The sequence below is a fragment of the Mycothermus thermophilus genome (assembly GCF_041956435.1).
Source record: "Mycothermus thermophilus strain CBS 625.91 unplaced genomic scaffold VTJ04scaffold_7, whole genome shotgun sequence".
NCBI lineage: Eukaryota > Fungi > Ascomycota > Sordariomycetes > Sordariales > Chaetomiaceae > Mycothermus > Mycothermus thermophilus.
In genome coordinates this window covers 2022515-2038883 of record NW_027191433.1, presented here as the reverse complement: position 1 = coordinate 2038883, position 16369 = coordinate 2022515, and the positions used below count along the sequence as shown (strand labels likewise).

The 16369-nt window shown below is 56.9% G+C and overlaps 5 protein-coding genes across 5 annotated transcripts; 2 read left to right on the top strand and 3 right to left on the bottom strand.

Moving 5' to 3' along the window:
• Positions 1–134: 134 nt before the first annotated feature.
• VTJ04DRAFT_10296 (uncharacterized protein) lies at positions 135–2138 on the bottom strand (the record flags this gene model as incomplete). The annotated part of the gene is made up of 10 exons (XM_069358019.1): positions 135–347; positions 409–630; positions 697–933; positions 995–1193; positions 1249–1350; positions 1407–1533; positions 1593–1862; positions 1917–1972; positions 2024–2068; positions 2122–2138. 10 exons carry the CDS (start codon positions 2136–2138, stop codon positions 135–137), a joined length of 1488 nt encoding a protein of 495 aa, XP_069215030.1.
• A 2404-nt stretch (positions 2139–4542) lies between these two features.
• VTJ04DRAFT_10295 (uncharacterized protein) lies at positions 4543–5260 on the bottom strand (the record flags this gene model as incomplete). Its single annotated transcript, XM_069358018.1, has 2 exons — positions 4543–4682; positions 4768–5260. The coding sequence occupies 2 exons, from the start codon at positions 5258–5260 to the stop codon at positions 4543–4545; spliced, it is 633 nt and encodes a 210-aa protein (XP_069215029.1).
• Positions 5261–6566: 1306 nt separating this feature from the next.
• Positions 6567–8207, top strand: VTJ04DRAFT_10294 (uncharacterized protein; the record flags this gene model as incomplete). The annotated part of the gene is made up of 1 exon (XM_069358017.1): positions 6567–8207. The coding sequence occupies one exon, from the start codon at positions 6567–6569 to the stop codon at positions 8205–8207; it is 1641 nt and encodes a 546-aa protein (XP_069215028.1).
• A 532-nt stretch (positions 8208–8739) lies between these two features.
• VTJ04DRAFT_10293 (uncharacterized protein) lies at positions 8740–10084 on the top strand (the record flags this gene model as incomplete). Its single annotated transcript, XM_069358016.1, has 2 exons — positions 8740–9245; positions 9307–10084. 2 exons carry the CDS (start codon positions 8740–8742, stop codon positions 10082–10084), a joined length of 1284 nt encoding a protein of 427 aa, XP_069215027.1.
• A 484-nt stretch (positions 10085–10568) lies between these two features.
• Positions 10569–15996, bottom strand: VTJ04DRAFT_10292 (uncharacterized protein; the record flags this gene model as incomplete). Its single annotated transcript, XM_069358015.1, has 6 exons — positions 10569–12430; positions 12484–12697; positions 12745–15207; positions 15260–15348; positions 15410–15857; positions 15919–15996. The coding sequence occupies 6 exons, from the start codon at positions 15994–15996 to the stop codon at positions 10569–10571; spliced, it is 5154 nt and encodes a 1717-aa protein (XP_069215026.1).
• Between the last annotated feature and the right edge of the window lie 373 nt (positions 15997–16369).

Below are 16369 nucleotides of genomic sequence, written 5' to 3'. Positions count from 1 at the left end.
AGCAAGGCCCCTGACCGTGAGACAACTTCGTTGCCGAGTATCCAACATTATCCCAAAACCAACCTCAACAATCATCAGGTATCGTATCTAACCCATATCCACATTTTTCACATCGTTCATCACATTTCGGGTATTCAAGCCTTCTCAGTCTTCTCGGCCGTTTCCTCCTTCACCTCCGAAGCAACCGGCTCCGAACCTGGCCTATCCTCCACATCCTTGGTGGTATGTGTCGTGACGCCGAACAACTCATCCATCTTCTCCAAACTGACACCCTTCGTCTCGGGGATGAAGAACCACACGAAGGCACCCATGATCCAGCCGAATGTGCCAAAGAGGAAGAACATGCCCTGCGTTGAGAGGGAACGTTAGCGGAATGACCACATCTCTGAAGGCAGGGGTGCTACTCACATAACCAGCCGTACCCATGGTCACCTGCATGGTCAAGACGGTGCGGGCAATAATAAAGTTGAACAACCATTGCGTGGCGGCGCCCATAGCCACGTTCAAGGCGCGGAGACGAGCAGTCGGGATCTCGCTGACAAGAATCCAGCACACCGGGCCCCAGCCGAACTGGAAAAACACGGCCCAGAGGTAAATAAGGACGATGGCAAAGTATCCAAAGCCGGAAATCTTAGTCGCAAACTAAAGTCAGCAGTTGTCCAACTGGAAGAGAATGCGGGTAAGGAATTGACTCACCGGCCTTCCCTGCACCGGCGGCTCCGTCTTGCCGTAGATGCCGACAATGTACATGGAGATAGCCTGCGCGGCGCTGGTCCAAAGCAGACTGCGGCGGCGGCCGAGCGAGTCGGCAACAAAGACGAGGAAGATGAAGCACCCGACGACCTTGACGATGCCGTAGACACCGGTGGCGAAAAGCTGGACATCGGTACCGGTCATGCCGAGGCCCTGGAAGATCTGAGGGGCGTAGTAGTTCTGGAGATGGTGTCAGCGAGCCGGGCGCAAACGAGGGCCAGATGTCCGAGCTGAGACCTACAATAGCATTGACACCAGTCATCTGCTGCCAGACCATGAGCATGATGCTGATGATGGCGCGCTTGCGGTTGCCGGGCACAAGCCACATCTCCTTGAGTAGGGTCTTGGTAGTGGCATCGCCGACCAGACGGCGCTCATTGGCGAGCTGCTCCGACATCTCGTTGATCTCGTTCTGAAGGTAAGGGTGGTCCTCGGGAAGACTGTAGCGTGATGTGAGTCAAGCGCCGAGGTTTTGGCGGGGAACATGCTGCTTACTTCCTCAGCCGAACGAGAATCTTCTTGGTGCTCTCCCAGTCATCCTTCGTGGCCGTCCAGCGCGGGCTCTCGGGGACGAGGAACATAAAGGCAATGAGGGCACTACCAAAGTTGTCAGTTACTCAAGACTCGCGCCAACCATTCGCCTGTTCACCTACACCGCGGGAAGCGCCTGCAACGCAAGCGGCACAGCGAACGTCGACACGCCTTCGAAGTGCAGCAGAGCGCCGTAGTTGATCCAGAAGGAGAGCATGACGCCGGTGACGATGAAGAGTTGGTAGAACGCTATCCATGCGTCAGCTCTTAGTCCACTTGCCAACCTCATGACCAAGGCATGAACATACTCGTCAAACCACCACGAATAGCACGCGGCGCGCATTCCGAGACGTAAAGCGGAGTGAGCATGGACGCCGCACCGACGCCGAGACCCGCGATAAAACGCCCGACATACATGACCGCGAGGCTGCCGTTGGCGACGGAACCGGTTTGGAAGACGACGCCGATGGTGGTGATGCTGCCCGTGAGGATCAAGGCAAAGCGACGGCCCCAACGGTCAGTGATCCATGGGGTGATGAAGCATGCAGCGAAGCATCCGGCTTGCAGTGTCGAGGCAACTGACGGGGTCTGTCAGGAGTAGTCCTCTTGTGTATGGAATGATCATCCCTTACTGTTCTGGGACATGTCGGCCTTCGCCTTGGTGTTGTAGTCGACGTAACCATATCGCCTGGACCATGTCAGGGTCGTGTCTCCGTCGTTATCCGGAAGGTATGCTTACTCCTGCATCTTGGGCATGGCCAACACGCCGCCGATTGTGCCGACACTGCAACCGTTAGTTCCTCCTCCAACCATGAGATAGTGTTCCATCACACTTACTCCCATCCAAAGAGCATGCCACCGAAGCTATGAAGTTTCCCATGTCAGCCATACCTCCTAGTGTCTCGGCCGAATCGATTCATTCATCCATACCAAGCTGTTCGTCCTTGTCAGCATACTGCATTACGCAAAGCATGGATCCCCTTCCACGCAGCTCTTGGGAGGGTCTCTTACCAGCCCAGACCAGCACAAACACACGCCATCCATAGATCTCGGGAGGACTACGTGACGTCAGTTCCACCGCATCCCTCGTTCAGCATATCCGACGGTCTCGGTGACAGCACGCACTCCTGCTTCATGGCATCATTGCGAATGATGACCTTGAGGATCTTGGCTCCCAGGCCCGCCATCTTGGTTGCTTGGGAGTGCCGGAGCACTACTCAATTCCTCCAATTACACTGGGAGAATCAGGGTGAATATCGAAGGGGCGATCGTCTCTGCGGTTCGGCCGTCGTGGGTGGAGGACGGTTCGCACAGTCGGATGAGGAGCAAAGAACAAAAACCACCTCTCCTCGAAAAGGTCGAAAAGTCAAGAGAAAGGAGAGAGGGAGGAAACAGCCCGGTGATAAGATCCCATGGCCACGGTCAGGGCGGCGGTGGGCAGGCTAATATGGCTAAAACATCGCGGGCACGCAAAAGTCATGTCCGGCCAGGTTCGTCCAGAAGCACTTCGTTCCGTCTCTTCTTGGAGTGTGATTCCCCGCATGGCAACCTCCATCCCCCCGGTCGCGGTCATCTGGTCCCCGGGAGGAGAGGTGCTGCTGCGTTGCACTGGAGGCGACGCGAGGCGGAAGGGCGCGAAGCTTCCGATCCAGGGGTGTGGGCCGCCGTTCCAGCGGCCGTTGGGGATGGTTGCAACGGTTTTTGGCGGAGCACCTATCGGCGCGGCGCTCTCTGAAACTTGCACTTCAAGACGGTGAACATGATTTGGCTACGGTGTAATCTGGACCAAACCTCGATTCTGGTTGCGAGGACTTGGCAACGGTTCGAACACGGTGGATTTTCCTCCATTCTACCATTTCCTATCGCCGACCAGAGAACTCGGGCCTCTTTCGCGTCGTTCGTTCACCTCTTCCATCAACCCGGCGAGGCCAAGCTGGCTCCCAAACTTCCTGGTGTGCCGCACGGCCACATGCAGCAACCACAAGCACCCGACACACGAACGGAAGCAAGCGAATCGAGCTTTGCCAACCACGCCTCAACCTCCCCCATCCATCCATCCCAGGCTGAGAAGGAAACACAAATGCGCCGCTAGTTATTCCACCTATCGGCAGAATTTTGAGATGCCGGTGGTGGCCGCTACCCCAATGCTCGGCACGAGCCAAGCTTCAACACGGCTTGCCAGGACGTAAGTTAGTATGTGCTCCGTAATTAAGGTGGTCTTGCATGTCTCGGGATGGTAATTGGGAGCCGGAGACCAGGAACTGGGCAATTAGTAGTACGTCCTTTGGGTTGTCCACCGTGCATCCAGTCGATTGCAAGGAGGAGCTCTAAAGACCGGTTGAGATCATAGGCAGCGAGGAGGCTAATGATGAGTTCCATCATATGTAGATTGAGAAAGTTGGTGGAGCATGGATGTCATGGGGGAGGTGGACGGGCCGGAGGTCCTCTGTCTGGGGATCGGCGGGTCCCCAGCCCCAGTGGATGAAACCTTGCTGCTGATCCTCCGCGCGCGGGGAAGAGGAGACCTTGGAGAGCCTCCGGATGGAGTTCACCTTCTTTCATTCATCATGCCTTGTTTCCCATTTCGTTCTGCGCTCTTCCTCGTACTTGGGCCTCGTTTCTTCCCTTCAGAGAACCGACAATGATAAACTCACCAAGTGTGTGATCTGACCGCCGGATGATGAACCCCTAGGCCGGCCGGCTAAATAGGCATCAGTTGAAACGGCCGAACACAACACAATACGGTGTTTCCGCTCACACCAGTGAAGCCCCCGACCATCACGCTCGCCTCCTCTGTCGAGAAACTTGCCTACTGACCAACCCGGGGACCGACCGGAGGTCAACTCCACTTCGGGGCCGGAGTGGGGCCGAAGACTGTCCTGAAATGGCAACTCCGCTCCGGCATCTGCGGCTTGGCACAGATGGTCTTCTCCGAGAGCAGCGGTATCATGGAGCGACCGGAGATATTCATAGACACACATATTGTGCGGATGGAGAGTTCATGGAATGACCTGAAATAATACGAAGACGCCTCAGGTTAATAACTGCGCAGCTAGAACAATGAGGTGGTCTGGATTGGTCCTGCCGCCTTCTGTACTCACCCAGAACACTCAGACAGGGCAATAACTACATTCCTCCATCTGCTCCGATAACAATTCATTTGACTGCAAACGTCCAGGGTCGGGTCATTCTTCCCATCAGATGGGCAGACGGCCAGATAGCCACCCAACCATCCTTGCAAACTCCCTTGCTCCCGACTTAGTTCTGGATATCATGCAGCTCACTATGATCACCCGGGGTCAGGTTCTCCTCCATCACCACCCCATTGATCACCACAGGCTTAACATCCTGCAGCACGAATACCATACGCGCCCACTCCGTCTCGCTCAGGTTGACCCCTACAACACAGTCAGCATCACGTCTCACAGCATCATCATCCAGTCCCCGCACCCGTCCAAACCGATCAGACGCGGTTCAACTCACATTGATGATTCGTGCCCCTCTGCACCGCCACGTCCCCGCGCTTCATCACCACCCGATCCCCGCCGTCCAGCACCATCTCCACCTGCCCCTCCAGCACGATGCCGTAATCCAAGCTCCGCGTCCGGTGCATGGCGCACGAGTATCCCGGTGCAAAGTCGACGATGCGGCAGACCGTGCCGCCCTGGTTGACCAGCCCGAGCCGGCCGCTCTGCATGAGGGCGTCGTGCGCGGCAATGTCCTCGCCCTGGCTCAGGTCGGCGGGGAAGGTCGAGGTCGTGAAAGGCACGGAGAAGCCCAGGTTGTCGGAGTCGAAGCCGAGCCAGATGAAGGGGTCTTGGCTGTGAAGGACGGCGAGGCGGTCGGACTCGCGGTGGGTGGTGATGTAGCGGGTGAGTTGGGGGAGGTTGGAGATAGGTTTGGGTTGGGGAGGGGTGCTGGGCTTGGAGAGGTCGTCGTGGGAGGCGGTATCCGTGGGGGCCTTTTCGTTGGACATTGTGGAGGACATTCGGTTTCGATGGGACGATCCAGTCACAGACTTTTGTTTCAATCTTACTGTGTTGGTCACACTAGGAAGTTGTTTGCAAAAGGAGAATGGAAGAGTTGGAGGATGAGATCGTTGGGATGGGGAAGGACCCATTTATGTTATTTTCTCGTATCTTCCCGATCTCGAGGCTCTCTTTCCTCTGTAAGCTTACATGCAGAAATCCATGGAGAGGAAGGATCATCGCGTGCATCTCTGCTGTGGAACCACGGATGGTTGCTGAGCAACATATCCATGGATAATCATGCCACCCATAGGGAGGTGTGCTCTGTTGTAACGGAAGAGCAGGAGAATCCATTATATCTGTTGTTAGCGCTGCCTCGTTACCCATCTCTCTGTAGCGCGGCCGGTTCCTACCCAGAGAGGATGGATCTTAGTCCACTTGACTGGACACCTTGCCGACACAGAGACAAGAAATCGAGCGCTGTTGTCGAAGCCAAAGGAGGAGCTCATTCCAGGTGTTTAATGATATCTTATGTCTTGACAGCAGAGACAAAAGCAAAACAAAAAACGCAGGCACAAGCAAAACACTACTGCTCGCCTGCCTCTTAGAAAAGACAAGAAGGTAGGTAGTTTGTGACCTGACCTGACCTGACTTCAATGCAGTGCCCACATTGTCCTCCAAACTGTGCAAAGGTGCAAGCAGGAGCTCTTTGTTTGTTCCCTCCTGCCACAGAACATGCATATATTCTTACTAATTTGATGTCTGCGCTCTTAGCAACGTCGCCACGCCAGGCGGTTTTACGTGTATACGTGCTCGCTTCGCCGTACCCGGAAGACGTAGTCGGCGGTCACAAGGAAAACAAATCAAGGTTTTTAGAAGGGACATCAATTAATACAATACCTCGCTGATATAACCTCCTCCGACGCAAACTGTGCTGCTGGTTCCCGTCTCGGAACAATCCTCTGTTCCTATGGCTAAAATAAGGTGACTCTCATAAGGTATCAACATGAGATAATGCAGATGTCTACTGGGTTACAGCAGCCAAAATACTACGGCGTTTATCTTCCTTCAACAATTGATATCACACCGCCAGCAGATGCATTGATCTGTGTGTATTTCAACGCGAATTTCAGGCTCCAACATACGGTATACATGAGCACGGTGTAAGTCGTCTTGCGCCAGGCAGTAGTTGCTGACATGTCCACTCTGTTCTTGGCACGCCGTCTTCATCTCCATCAGCCCAAAATCGTGTTCACTTCCCTGTCCACCCAGAGATACCGTTCCCCAAATCCGCACCAAGCCATGCACCCCATCATGCTCCTTCGCCTCAGCCATATCACCAAACCCGAGTCCGCCGATCCGCCTGACCATCATGTCATTGCGGCGGTTGAACCCCCTTCTCAATCCTCTTCAAGCTGGACGTCGTACCTCACATCGTGGACGCGACAGTCGGTATTAACCGACAACAACCCAGCCACCACCAACATTACGACAGACAGCAAATCCACCCTCGTCGGCTTCCGAAATCCATGGCCGTCCTGGCAAAAAGCCACACCGGCCCAAATCTGGGACAGCTTCCGCTGGGGCGTGGATGACGAAGGGTATCTCGAGCTTGCTGAATCTCATCTCACATCAGAAAATGCTGCCACGGACAGCAACCAGGTCGCAAAGCTGCCGCGATTCGGCGACCTGCCTCCCGGTTGGCCGGGGTACTCCGAAGCTGGCGCGAAAGCGGCGCGTCTCTTACGCGTCGAGGAGCCGGATTTCTCACTTTCAGATGTGGCTTCAGCCGCAGCTACGGACGATGAGAACCCTGGCAAAGTGAGAGCGAAAGTGACCTGGCTAGGCCACGCAGGCGCTCTGGTGCAATTCCCAACCGACCCTGGAGACGATAGCAGTGGTCGGCCTCTAGCCTTTCTTTTCGACCCCATCTTCTCCAACCGCGCCTCGCCCAGCGAGTCCTGGGGTCCGGCTCGTACATATCCACCGCCTTGTAAGGTGGAAGATCTACCTGCGATTGACGGCGTCCTGATCTCGCATAACCATCTCGACCATATGGATTCCAGGACGTTGAAAAAGGTTTGGGAACAAAACCGAGAAAGTATCAGGTTCTTTGTGCCGTTGGGGAACGGGTTGTGGTTGCGAGAGGAGTGTGGGATTCCAGAGGAGCGGATTGTGGAGATGGACTGGTGGGATGGGGTTGAGCTGAAGGAGGCGGATGGCGACAAGGTGGTGGCCAAGGTCTGGTGCACACCGGCACAGCATAACAGTTGGCGCTCCGGGGCTAAGAACTCGGTGCTGTGGTCGAGTTGGTATGTCGAGCATCTCCCGGCGGATGGCAACAGTGGTTGCAAAGCCTTCTTCGCGGGCGACACGGGCTACCAATTTCACCCGTCACCATCCTGGCCGCCGTCTCCGAAGAAATACCAACACCAGGCAAGTTCCGAGGTCGTCCAAGAAGCCGAGGAAGACAAGGCCTACCCACCGTGTCCTGCCTTTGCGGAAATCCGCGACCGCCTCGGTGCTCCTGACGTCCTCCTCCTCCCCGTCTCTGTCGGCGCCACCTTCTCATACCTGCGCAGCTTTATGCCCCTGCCGAACTGGATTAACCCGCTTCCATGGCACGGCCCAGGCGTTACGGGAGCCAACCACATGCCGTCATGGGACGCGGTCAAGGTGTTCAAGGAGATGGTAAGGGAGGACAAGGAGGAGGGGGTAGCTTCAGATGGTGAAGGGGTACGTGGTGGAAAAAAGCGCAAGTCTGTGGCGGTGGCGATACACTGGGGCACGTTTGTCCCCGACCCTGAAGAGGTGCTAAGGACATTGGGAGAGCTGGAGTGGGCTTGTAAGTGCCAGGGAGTGAGGTTCGTCCGGCGTTGGGCCGTCGAGGAGGGCGGCAGTGGGGATGAGTTGACGTTTGCGGCGCTCAATCATGGAGGGAGCATCTGGGTATGAGGAAATGGGGCAATGTTGTCAAGATGTGGTGCTGGCATCACATGCTTCATTTGGAAAGCTGATCTAGAGACCGTCGATGGAGAGCGGGAGGCGGTTTAGGGTCTGGCATTTCCGCAACATCGTCAGGGATAGATCTGAGTGTCTAGAATAGATCGGAATCATAATCATCGGTTCATACCATAACAAACGAAACTGGATAAAAATGCCCAAATCCCCTAAGAAGCATTTTGACCCCTGAGATATCTATTCATGAATACGGAGGGAGTATCGTCGAGGCATCACAGTTCTTGGGGGTTCCAGACCCTAACCCTCGGAAGATCGGAGAAAGCCGCTCCGAACCTGGCGCCTTGCCGAAGCTTGTTTGCAGCTTTTCGAGCACTGACGTCGGCAGTAGCTGACTGCTCAAAAGGTTCAAGAGCTCCATCCTCATCCCAACCACCAACACCAACCCACCAACCCAACCGAACACCTAAAAACCCCGTGGTCGTGCCAATCCCTGATCCTCACCAGCAAATGTGAGGTGGCCGCCACAATGTCCTTCACAGTAGCCCAGAGGACGCTCAAAAGTGTCCCATCCCTCGCCAGGACAACCCCTCGGTACCCAACTTCCCTCCTGCCCCTCCTCCTCACAACCGCCGCTGCGCGCACCCCGTCCGTGACCAGGATACTCTCATCACAATTATCCGCACCTCCCACCCGCTTCTTCCACACCACCCGTCACAATGCCCTCCCCTCCGGCGGCATGGGCGGCCCCGTGCCGACATACTTCCAAAAGACGACCTCACTGCCCATGAACACCATCATCCGCTTCGTGCCGCAGCAAACCGCCTGGATCGTCGAGCGCATGGGCAAGTTCCACCGTATCCTGCAGCCGGGCCTGGCCATCCTGATCCCTTTCATCGACCGCATCGCCTACGTCAAGTCGCTCAAGGAAGTCGCCATTGAAATCCCCTCCCAAAGCGCCATCACGGCCGACAACGTGACGCTGGAGCTGGACGGTGTTCTCTACACCCGGGTATTCGACGCCTACAAAGCCAGGTTCGTTCTCCCTCCTCTTCCGGCCCCTTTGCCTCCCAATTAACACTCTTTCCCCTCACAGCTACGGCGTAGAAGACGCTGAATACGCCATCTCCCAGCTCGCGCAAACCACCATGCGTTCCGAAATCGGCCAGCTCACCCTCGACCACGTCCTGAAAGAGCGCCAGGCACTCAACACCAACATCACCGCCGCCATCAACGAGGCCGCGCAGGCCTGGGGCGTCACCTGTCTCCGCTACGAGATCCGCGACATCCACGCCCCGAAACCCGTCGTCGAGGCCATGCACCGGCAGGTCACCGCCGAGCGCTCCAAGCGCGCCGAGATCCTTGAAAGCGAAGGCCAGCGGCAGAGCGCCATCAACATCGCCGAAGGCCGTAAACAGTCCGCCATCCTCGCCAGCGAGGCCATTCGCGCCGAGAAGATCAACGCCGCGGCGGGTGATGCCGAGGCCATCCTCTTGCGTGCGCGCGCGACAGCAGCGGGCATCGAGGCGGTTGCGAAAGCCATCGCCGAGGGTAAGGACGCCGCGCAGAACGCCATTAGCCTGTCCGTGGCGGAGAAGTATGTGGATGCGTTCTCCAAGCTGGCTAAGGAGGGCACGGCGGTCGTGGTACCAGGGAATGTCGGCGACATGGCGGGTATGATTGCCACGGCGTTGAGCGTGTACGGGAAGGTGGGGAGCGCGCAGGAGGCGAGGGAGGCGGCGAGGAAGATTTTGGAACAGGGCAAGGTGATCGAGGCTGGCGAGGGGAGGCACGAGATTGAGGGTGAGCTGAGGGGTGAGGTTGAGGCGCCGCAGAAGACGGTGGGAGAGGGAAAGAGGCATGGCAAGGCTTAGTTTGATGACTGGGTGGGAGACTGGAGATGGTTGGGGCCGGACGCCTTCCCGACGATTGACCGCCGACTGCTGAGCATCAGGCCATTAGCACGTCCGACGCGGCCAGTCGGGATGGAAACATATGGAAATGTCAACATCATGTATTTGTAGCGTTGGCAGTGTGCGTTTCCGAGTTGCTTTGGAAGACAAAAAGGCGCCAAAAGGTACCAAACAGCCATGAAAAGCAAGAGAGGCATAGCTGGCATATAACGGTTCAGGGGTCAACAAACCAGGGAAAGGTCGGTTCAACCTTCCAGTGTAGATATGAACAAACCACCTCACTTGTTATTAGAAAAAGTACATAAAAATCTCCCCCATGTCTCTTGCGGCCTCGAATAGTGTCTAAATGATGCTCGTCCGCGCGTGTTGGAAACCAAATACCTCCCGACAGTCATCCCCTCCTCATCCATTCACCCAGCAACAAATCACCCACCCCCTCGACATACTACAACCCAAACTCCCCACCAACAACCCCCAAAACGCCCGTCATCATGCCCACCAACACCTCGTCCCCCGCTCTCGCCGCGACCCTCCCTGCCTCCACGAGTAGCGGATACAGCCTGAGCAGATGCTTCCTCGTCTCGCACTCGAACCGCGGCAGCTCCGCCACCGCCGCCGGCTCCGACCGCAGCGCGGCCAGCTTGGACACGACGTGCGCCAGCTCGCGGCGCTGCGACTTGGGCTGCGGCATGCGGCCACGCAAGGGCTGGTCGGAGGCGTAGGCGCGGAGGGTCAGCGCGCAGCGCAGAAGCAGGTACGGCGCCGTGGTGCGGGCGAGGCGGACGCAGTTTTCGTGTTGGTGTTGTTCGTGATGATGATCGGAGGCCTGTTTGATATGCTCGTCGCTGGCGTCGCGGGATTCAACAAGGGAGAAGAGCTCGTCTAGGCAGACCTCGGACATTTTACTCCGCGGTGTTGGCGCCGAGTCAACCGTCCGGCCAGTGCGGAGGGTGTACATGTCTTTCAACTCCACCGCTGTCGTTGGTGCGACGGCCTGGCTGAAGATAGTGGCCTCCTCTACCGGAGCTGGGGCGTGGATGATCGATGTGCGGAACAACGCGGCGGCGTACGTCTGGCGGGTGCCTTCTCCTCCCTCCTCACTGCCTAGGGCAGGGATGATCAGATTGCGTAACTTCTGGAAGGAGGTGATGTCGAAGTCTTGATCGGCGAGTATGTTGGCCGAAGCGGCAGCGGGAGCGGAGAGATCTGCGCGTATGATACCCGCCGCGATGGAGACGATGATTTCCCATATGCCTTGGACCGTCGGACGTGGCAGTGACATGGAAAGGAACCGTGGCAGAGCAGCTTCGAGCGTGTTGAGAGCAGAGGTGATGGCAGCCTTCCACGGCGGGGTGGACTTGGGGACGATTTTGAAACCGTACTTGAGATCGATGGGTTTCGCGAGAGCTGCAAGAGCCGTGGCAAAGGCGCCAGTCTCGTAGATATCCCGATCCGACGCGTGCTTGATGATCAAGGATTCGAGGATGGACATGCTCTCCTTGGACATGGCAACATAGGTCCTCTTTGCTCCAGCAGCCTTGGGTGCATCGTCTTGAGCAAAGGCCAAGGAGACAAACTCTGCAACCTGCGTAATGACGGCGGACGGAACACCCTCGACATCAGTGCGTATCATGCGGAACACGTCGAGAATCTTGCCCTGTAACGGGGTGACATACTCAATGTCGCTCGCGTAGGTGCCAGGAGTGGCGTGCTGCATAGCGTCGCGGAGGAGGGTGAGCATGCGCTTCACGCGCTCGACCCCAAAGTCGGCGTATATCAACCCATAGAGCTCCAGCAACGCCTCAACCCAGACCAAGAGGCATTTGTGGTTGTCGGCGGAGCTGTCGGGCTTGCCTTCACCTGGAATTGGGACATCACGAGACCACAGGTCCCAGGCCAGATCCAAGCTTTCTTTGCCCACGGATGGTTGATCCTGTGCGGTACATCGGTGAAGTATATCCCGGAGAGCGCTGAACGTTGAGGCATTGACGTCGAGTAGACCAAGCTCCAATAGAGTGCCGAAGTGATTGATGAGCTGTTGCCAAATATCCGGGAACGACCGGTGCGCAGTCAGGACGTGGAGGTACGAGCTGAACAGGTCTGACAGACCCTGGATCACCACGCCGGCAGTGTCCTTCCACTCTTCGCGGTCCTTCTCGCGCGACGCATTGTTGGCCATCTCGCGCAGCTCGTCTTCCACGGATGAGAGCAGGCTGAAGATGACGGCGCGCATGCAGACCGACCACGCTTCGGGACTAAGCCGGTCTCCATACGCAGACATGATGCGCATCAAAGTTTGAATGGCACCTTAGAGCGGTCAGCATGGTCTTGACACGTGAAGGGAGTCATGGGCGACATACTGTTCCGTAGCTCGAGTCGCTGGTCCGAGGCCACAGATGTAAGCCTGAGCAAGAGAAGCATCCACAAGGCGGCACCAGATCCCTTCTCGAAAGGCTCCGACGCCAGTTTGACGAGAGACTGGTCACCGCCATCGCCAAGCATAGCTTCGGTGATGGACATGGACGGGCTCTTGGAAGACAGGAAATCGGATATCGCCCAGAAGAAGGTCACCGTCTGCGAGAGTTAGCAGTGTCTCACACACTCCGGGATGTACCACTCACCGTTAACGCAACATTGAGTTCATCATCCTGCGTACAAAACTTGTACAGCGTGTCAACAAGATTGAGGAAGCAGGCGTTCGGCAGCGACGGTAAAAAGTCGGAGCAGATGAGCTGAAGTGAAGAGAACGATGGCCGGATCAGCTTCACCGCGCGCGTTGGGAATGATGTCCGTGGTGCCGGCTTCTCTCCCTCTCCATAGCCTGTCCTGGTCTCAATGAAGATGCTATCGATGATCTCAAAGGTCAGTTCCCAACCGCTGACCAGAGACTCTCCACAATTCTCGAGTAGACTCTTGAGCCCCTCAAGCATGATCTTATGGATATCAATATCCACGGCATGCCTTCCAATGCCCACGTCCCGACCAGGCGCCGTCAGCGGCGCCAGCGAATCACGGAACGCTTCCAACAAGCGCTTCTGGATCAAGGCACGCACATCCTCCGGCTGTGTGGCAATGGCGCTCGCCTCCTCAAGGAGGATCCGAACCAAGGTATCCGCAGCGCGGCTCCGAACTGGGGCGGTGTTGGCCGCCGAACTCAGCACCTTGACCAACTGCTTGGTGAGCGGACCCCAACCAGACACCTCAGGGGGGTATGCCAACAACCGCTCGATATTGATTGACGCGAGGTCTCCCAGCTTGGACAGCGCAAACTGGTTCTCTTGATTGGGGCCCACCGCGCCACCAGGAGAGGAGAGACTCGCGACGCGCCTGTGTCCTAGAGCAGGAGGTCTGGGGCCAGGCGGTGGTGATTGCGCACGGCTGCTTGCCTCGGAAGGTGGCTGGGAATGACTGAGCAGGTTGCAGACGGCCTCGACCATCTCGACAAAAGCGGTGTTGGGAAAGTCGACGGTGCTCTCAAACAGGCGTGATGCGGCAGTCTCGACAGCCCGGACCTCCGTGTTGAAATTGGACAGGAGCGTGCTGGCCTCCTGCTCGGCGATCGGATCAGGGCCCTTGGCAGCGAGAGGCGTCCTGCCAGCGGCCTTGCCAGAGTAAAACATGACAAAATCGGCCTGCTGCAAGCACTCCAGCACAATGCTCCAGGATGAAGAAAGCGTTGGGCCTAGCGCGATACCCAGGTTCAACAAGGCACGGAGGCACAGAAGGTTGCGGGTATTAAGCGTGGTGCTTGTCGCGTCCATCGACAGCTGGCGCTGCTTCTCAATAGACGGGCTTACCAGGTTATCGACGCTCAGCAGACCCCGCGCATTGCTGAAGATATTTCCGCCACCTTCTGTGGCTGACGGACTGGGTGGTGGCCGAGCTGAACCCGCGTTGAGACAAGCCGTCACGACACTGGGAGGTACGGCAGCCTTTGCCAACGTCGTGAGGAAGGCATCTCGCGGGGTGGTCAGCTGCAGCAATCCGGCGACGTGGGCGAATTTTTGGAACGCTCGAACCAGGCCATGGTAATACTCAGAATCCAGGGCGGCCGAGAGAAAGGTAGAGCAGGTGGCCAGGATGGCGGGCCAACACTCTTCGATGAAAGCTGCGCAGACGCGGATCTCCTCATACAACGGATGTCCCTGGAGCGTCAGCGGGTTGACCGGAACCGGGTTTCTCTTAAATGATGCGGACCGCTCAGGCCTTTCGGGCCCTTCCTCAGACTGAGGCGCAGGAGAATCGCGTCCTCCTTCTTGTGATTTGGGGCCTCGCTTTCTTCGGCCGTCACCTGGGACGGTAAGTGGCAGGATGAATTTGGCAAGGCCTTCCGACAAAGACGTGATGCAGGACAGAGTCAAGCTGTAGACGTATGACTCGGGGATGGTGGGAGCATCTGTCTTGTCGAGCTGGTCGATGCACGGCACCCGCATGGTACTCCATTGGGTGCTGATACCAACGTTGTTTGCATCAGAGCCCACTGAACCGGAGATAATGCCAGTCACGCCACTAGCCTCGAGCATCACTTGGTCAGTTGGGTTCATGGCAGAACTGCCGGCTACTGGAATAGTAGATTGATGACCCAAGCCGATGACGGAAGGCTTTTCGGTGCTGACACGGACAAAGGTAGCCGTCAGGTCCTTCAGAATGGTCCGCTTTTGTGCATCATAGAGAACGAAAATGCGGCGCAACAGAGCGTGGTCGGCAAATATCCCACGGAACACTTCCATGCAGAGTGCGCGCTTCCAAAGGGTGGTGTCATGATCCAGAATCTGTGTGAGAATTTCGAGGGCATCTCCGCTTTCAGAAGGGAGGAGTGTGAGGTGACGTCGGAGCAGAGTATACAGGATGCGGACGAGACGGACGCTGGTGGCGAAGTTTGGCTTTCCTCGGAGGGCACTGATGATGAAAGGCATGACCCTAGTTCTCAGGATGTCGGCCTGCTCAGGGTGGGCGTGGAAGATGGTGGCATGGTTGGTCAGGACGGACTCGATAAGCTCCAAACCGAAAGTTGTGGGCAGGGCTGTAACTCGGAGGTACTCGGGCCTCTGGGCCTCTGTCAAAAGGCAGATATCATGGAAGACCTAGGCAAGGTTAGTTGCCAACCAGAATCCGCGGAGACACAGGGTGACACACTCTGTAAGCGTCCATAGCAGCAGACCTAAGGGGTACGCTACCATTTTGGAGGGGAACCTCGCCAACAACAGGTTGGTCATTTCCGGATTCTGAGGAGGGTAGAGGTTAGAGAGGCTGACTGATAAGGAAGCCAAGAGCACGGGTACTCACTGTCTTCAGTCACCACCTTGTCAAAGACAGACACCACCAGTTGCTGCAGGGTGGCAGCGGAGGTGTTGTTGACAATAGCATTCTTGCTGGACTGGAGAACAAAACACACGTTCAAGGCAGTCACGAGAAGCTCCCCTTTGACGTCGGCGGAGTAATTAGATAGCAAAGCAGGCAGGGCCTGAAGGATCTTGAGCTGGACATCGAGACCAGCAGTGGTGGCCTGTTGCAGGGCCTCGAGGACTTGGCTTAGCCGAGAGCGCGGGAGAGCCCGGGCAATGATGAGGCGCTGCAAGCAGACGATGGCGATACCTGTGAACTTGACGTTCTTGGTGCCGCAGGCGATAATGAACGGATTGACAAAGTTGGGCCGCTGTGAGAGTTCCTCGGAGGTTTGAGCCTCAGTAGTGGCCCTCAAGGACTTGAGCTCCTCGAGAGACTTCTCGGCGGCCTGGAGACATATTAGCGGCTATCCGGGCCTGGCGATGTATGAGTGTGTCTGGAGTGCGCACCTGACGCAGGTCATTGTGTTTGCGCTTGCTCTCCTGGATGAGGTTGGCGAGCTCCGACGCCAACAACTGGGACGTCATACTCGCATATCAAGATCAACACGCGGGCATTCTGGGTTTTGAGGGTGAGTGGGGTATTGATGGAGGTGGAACTCGGCCAACTTGGAGGTTGACGTGTGTTGTGTCTCAGGCAATCTCGATGAGCCAGGAGCAATGAATGAGAGATGATGAGAGCTGGCCTGCTGGATGAACCCTTGGTCAGCCGTCTTTGGGCTCTGGGAACCCGAACCCTAACCCTTACATTAAAGGCTGACTCAGCAGTCTTGGCAGCCCCTCCATCAGTGTCCCGCAGCGACCAGGGTCCCCCAAGGTCCCCGCAGTGCCTCACGCTTCCTCGTCGACACTCTTCTCGCGCCTGTCCCTCACCGATTGCCCAACACCTTCACAGCCTCAA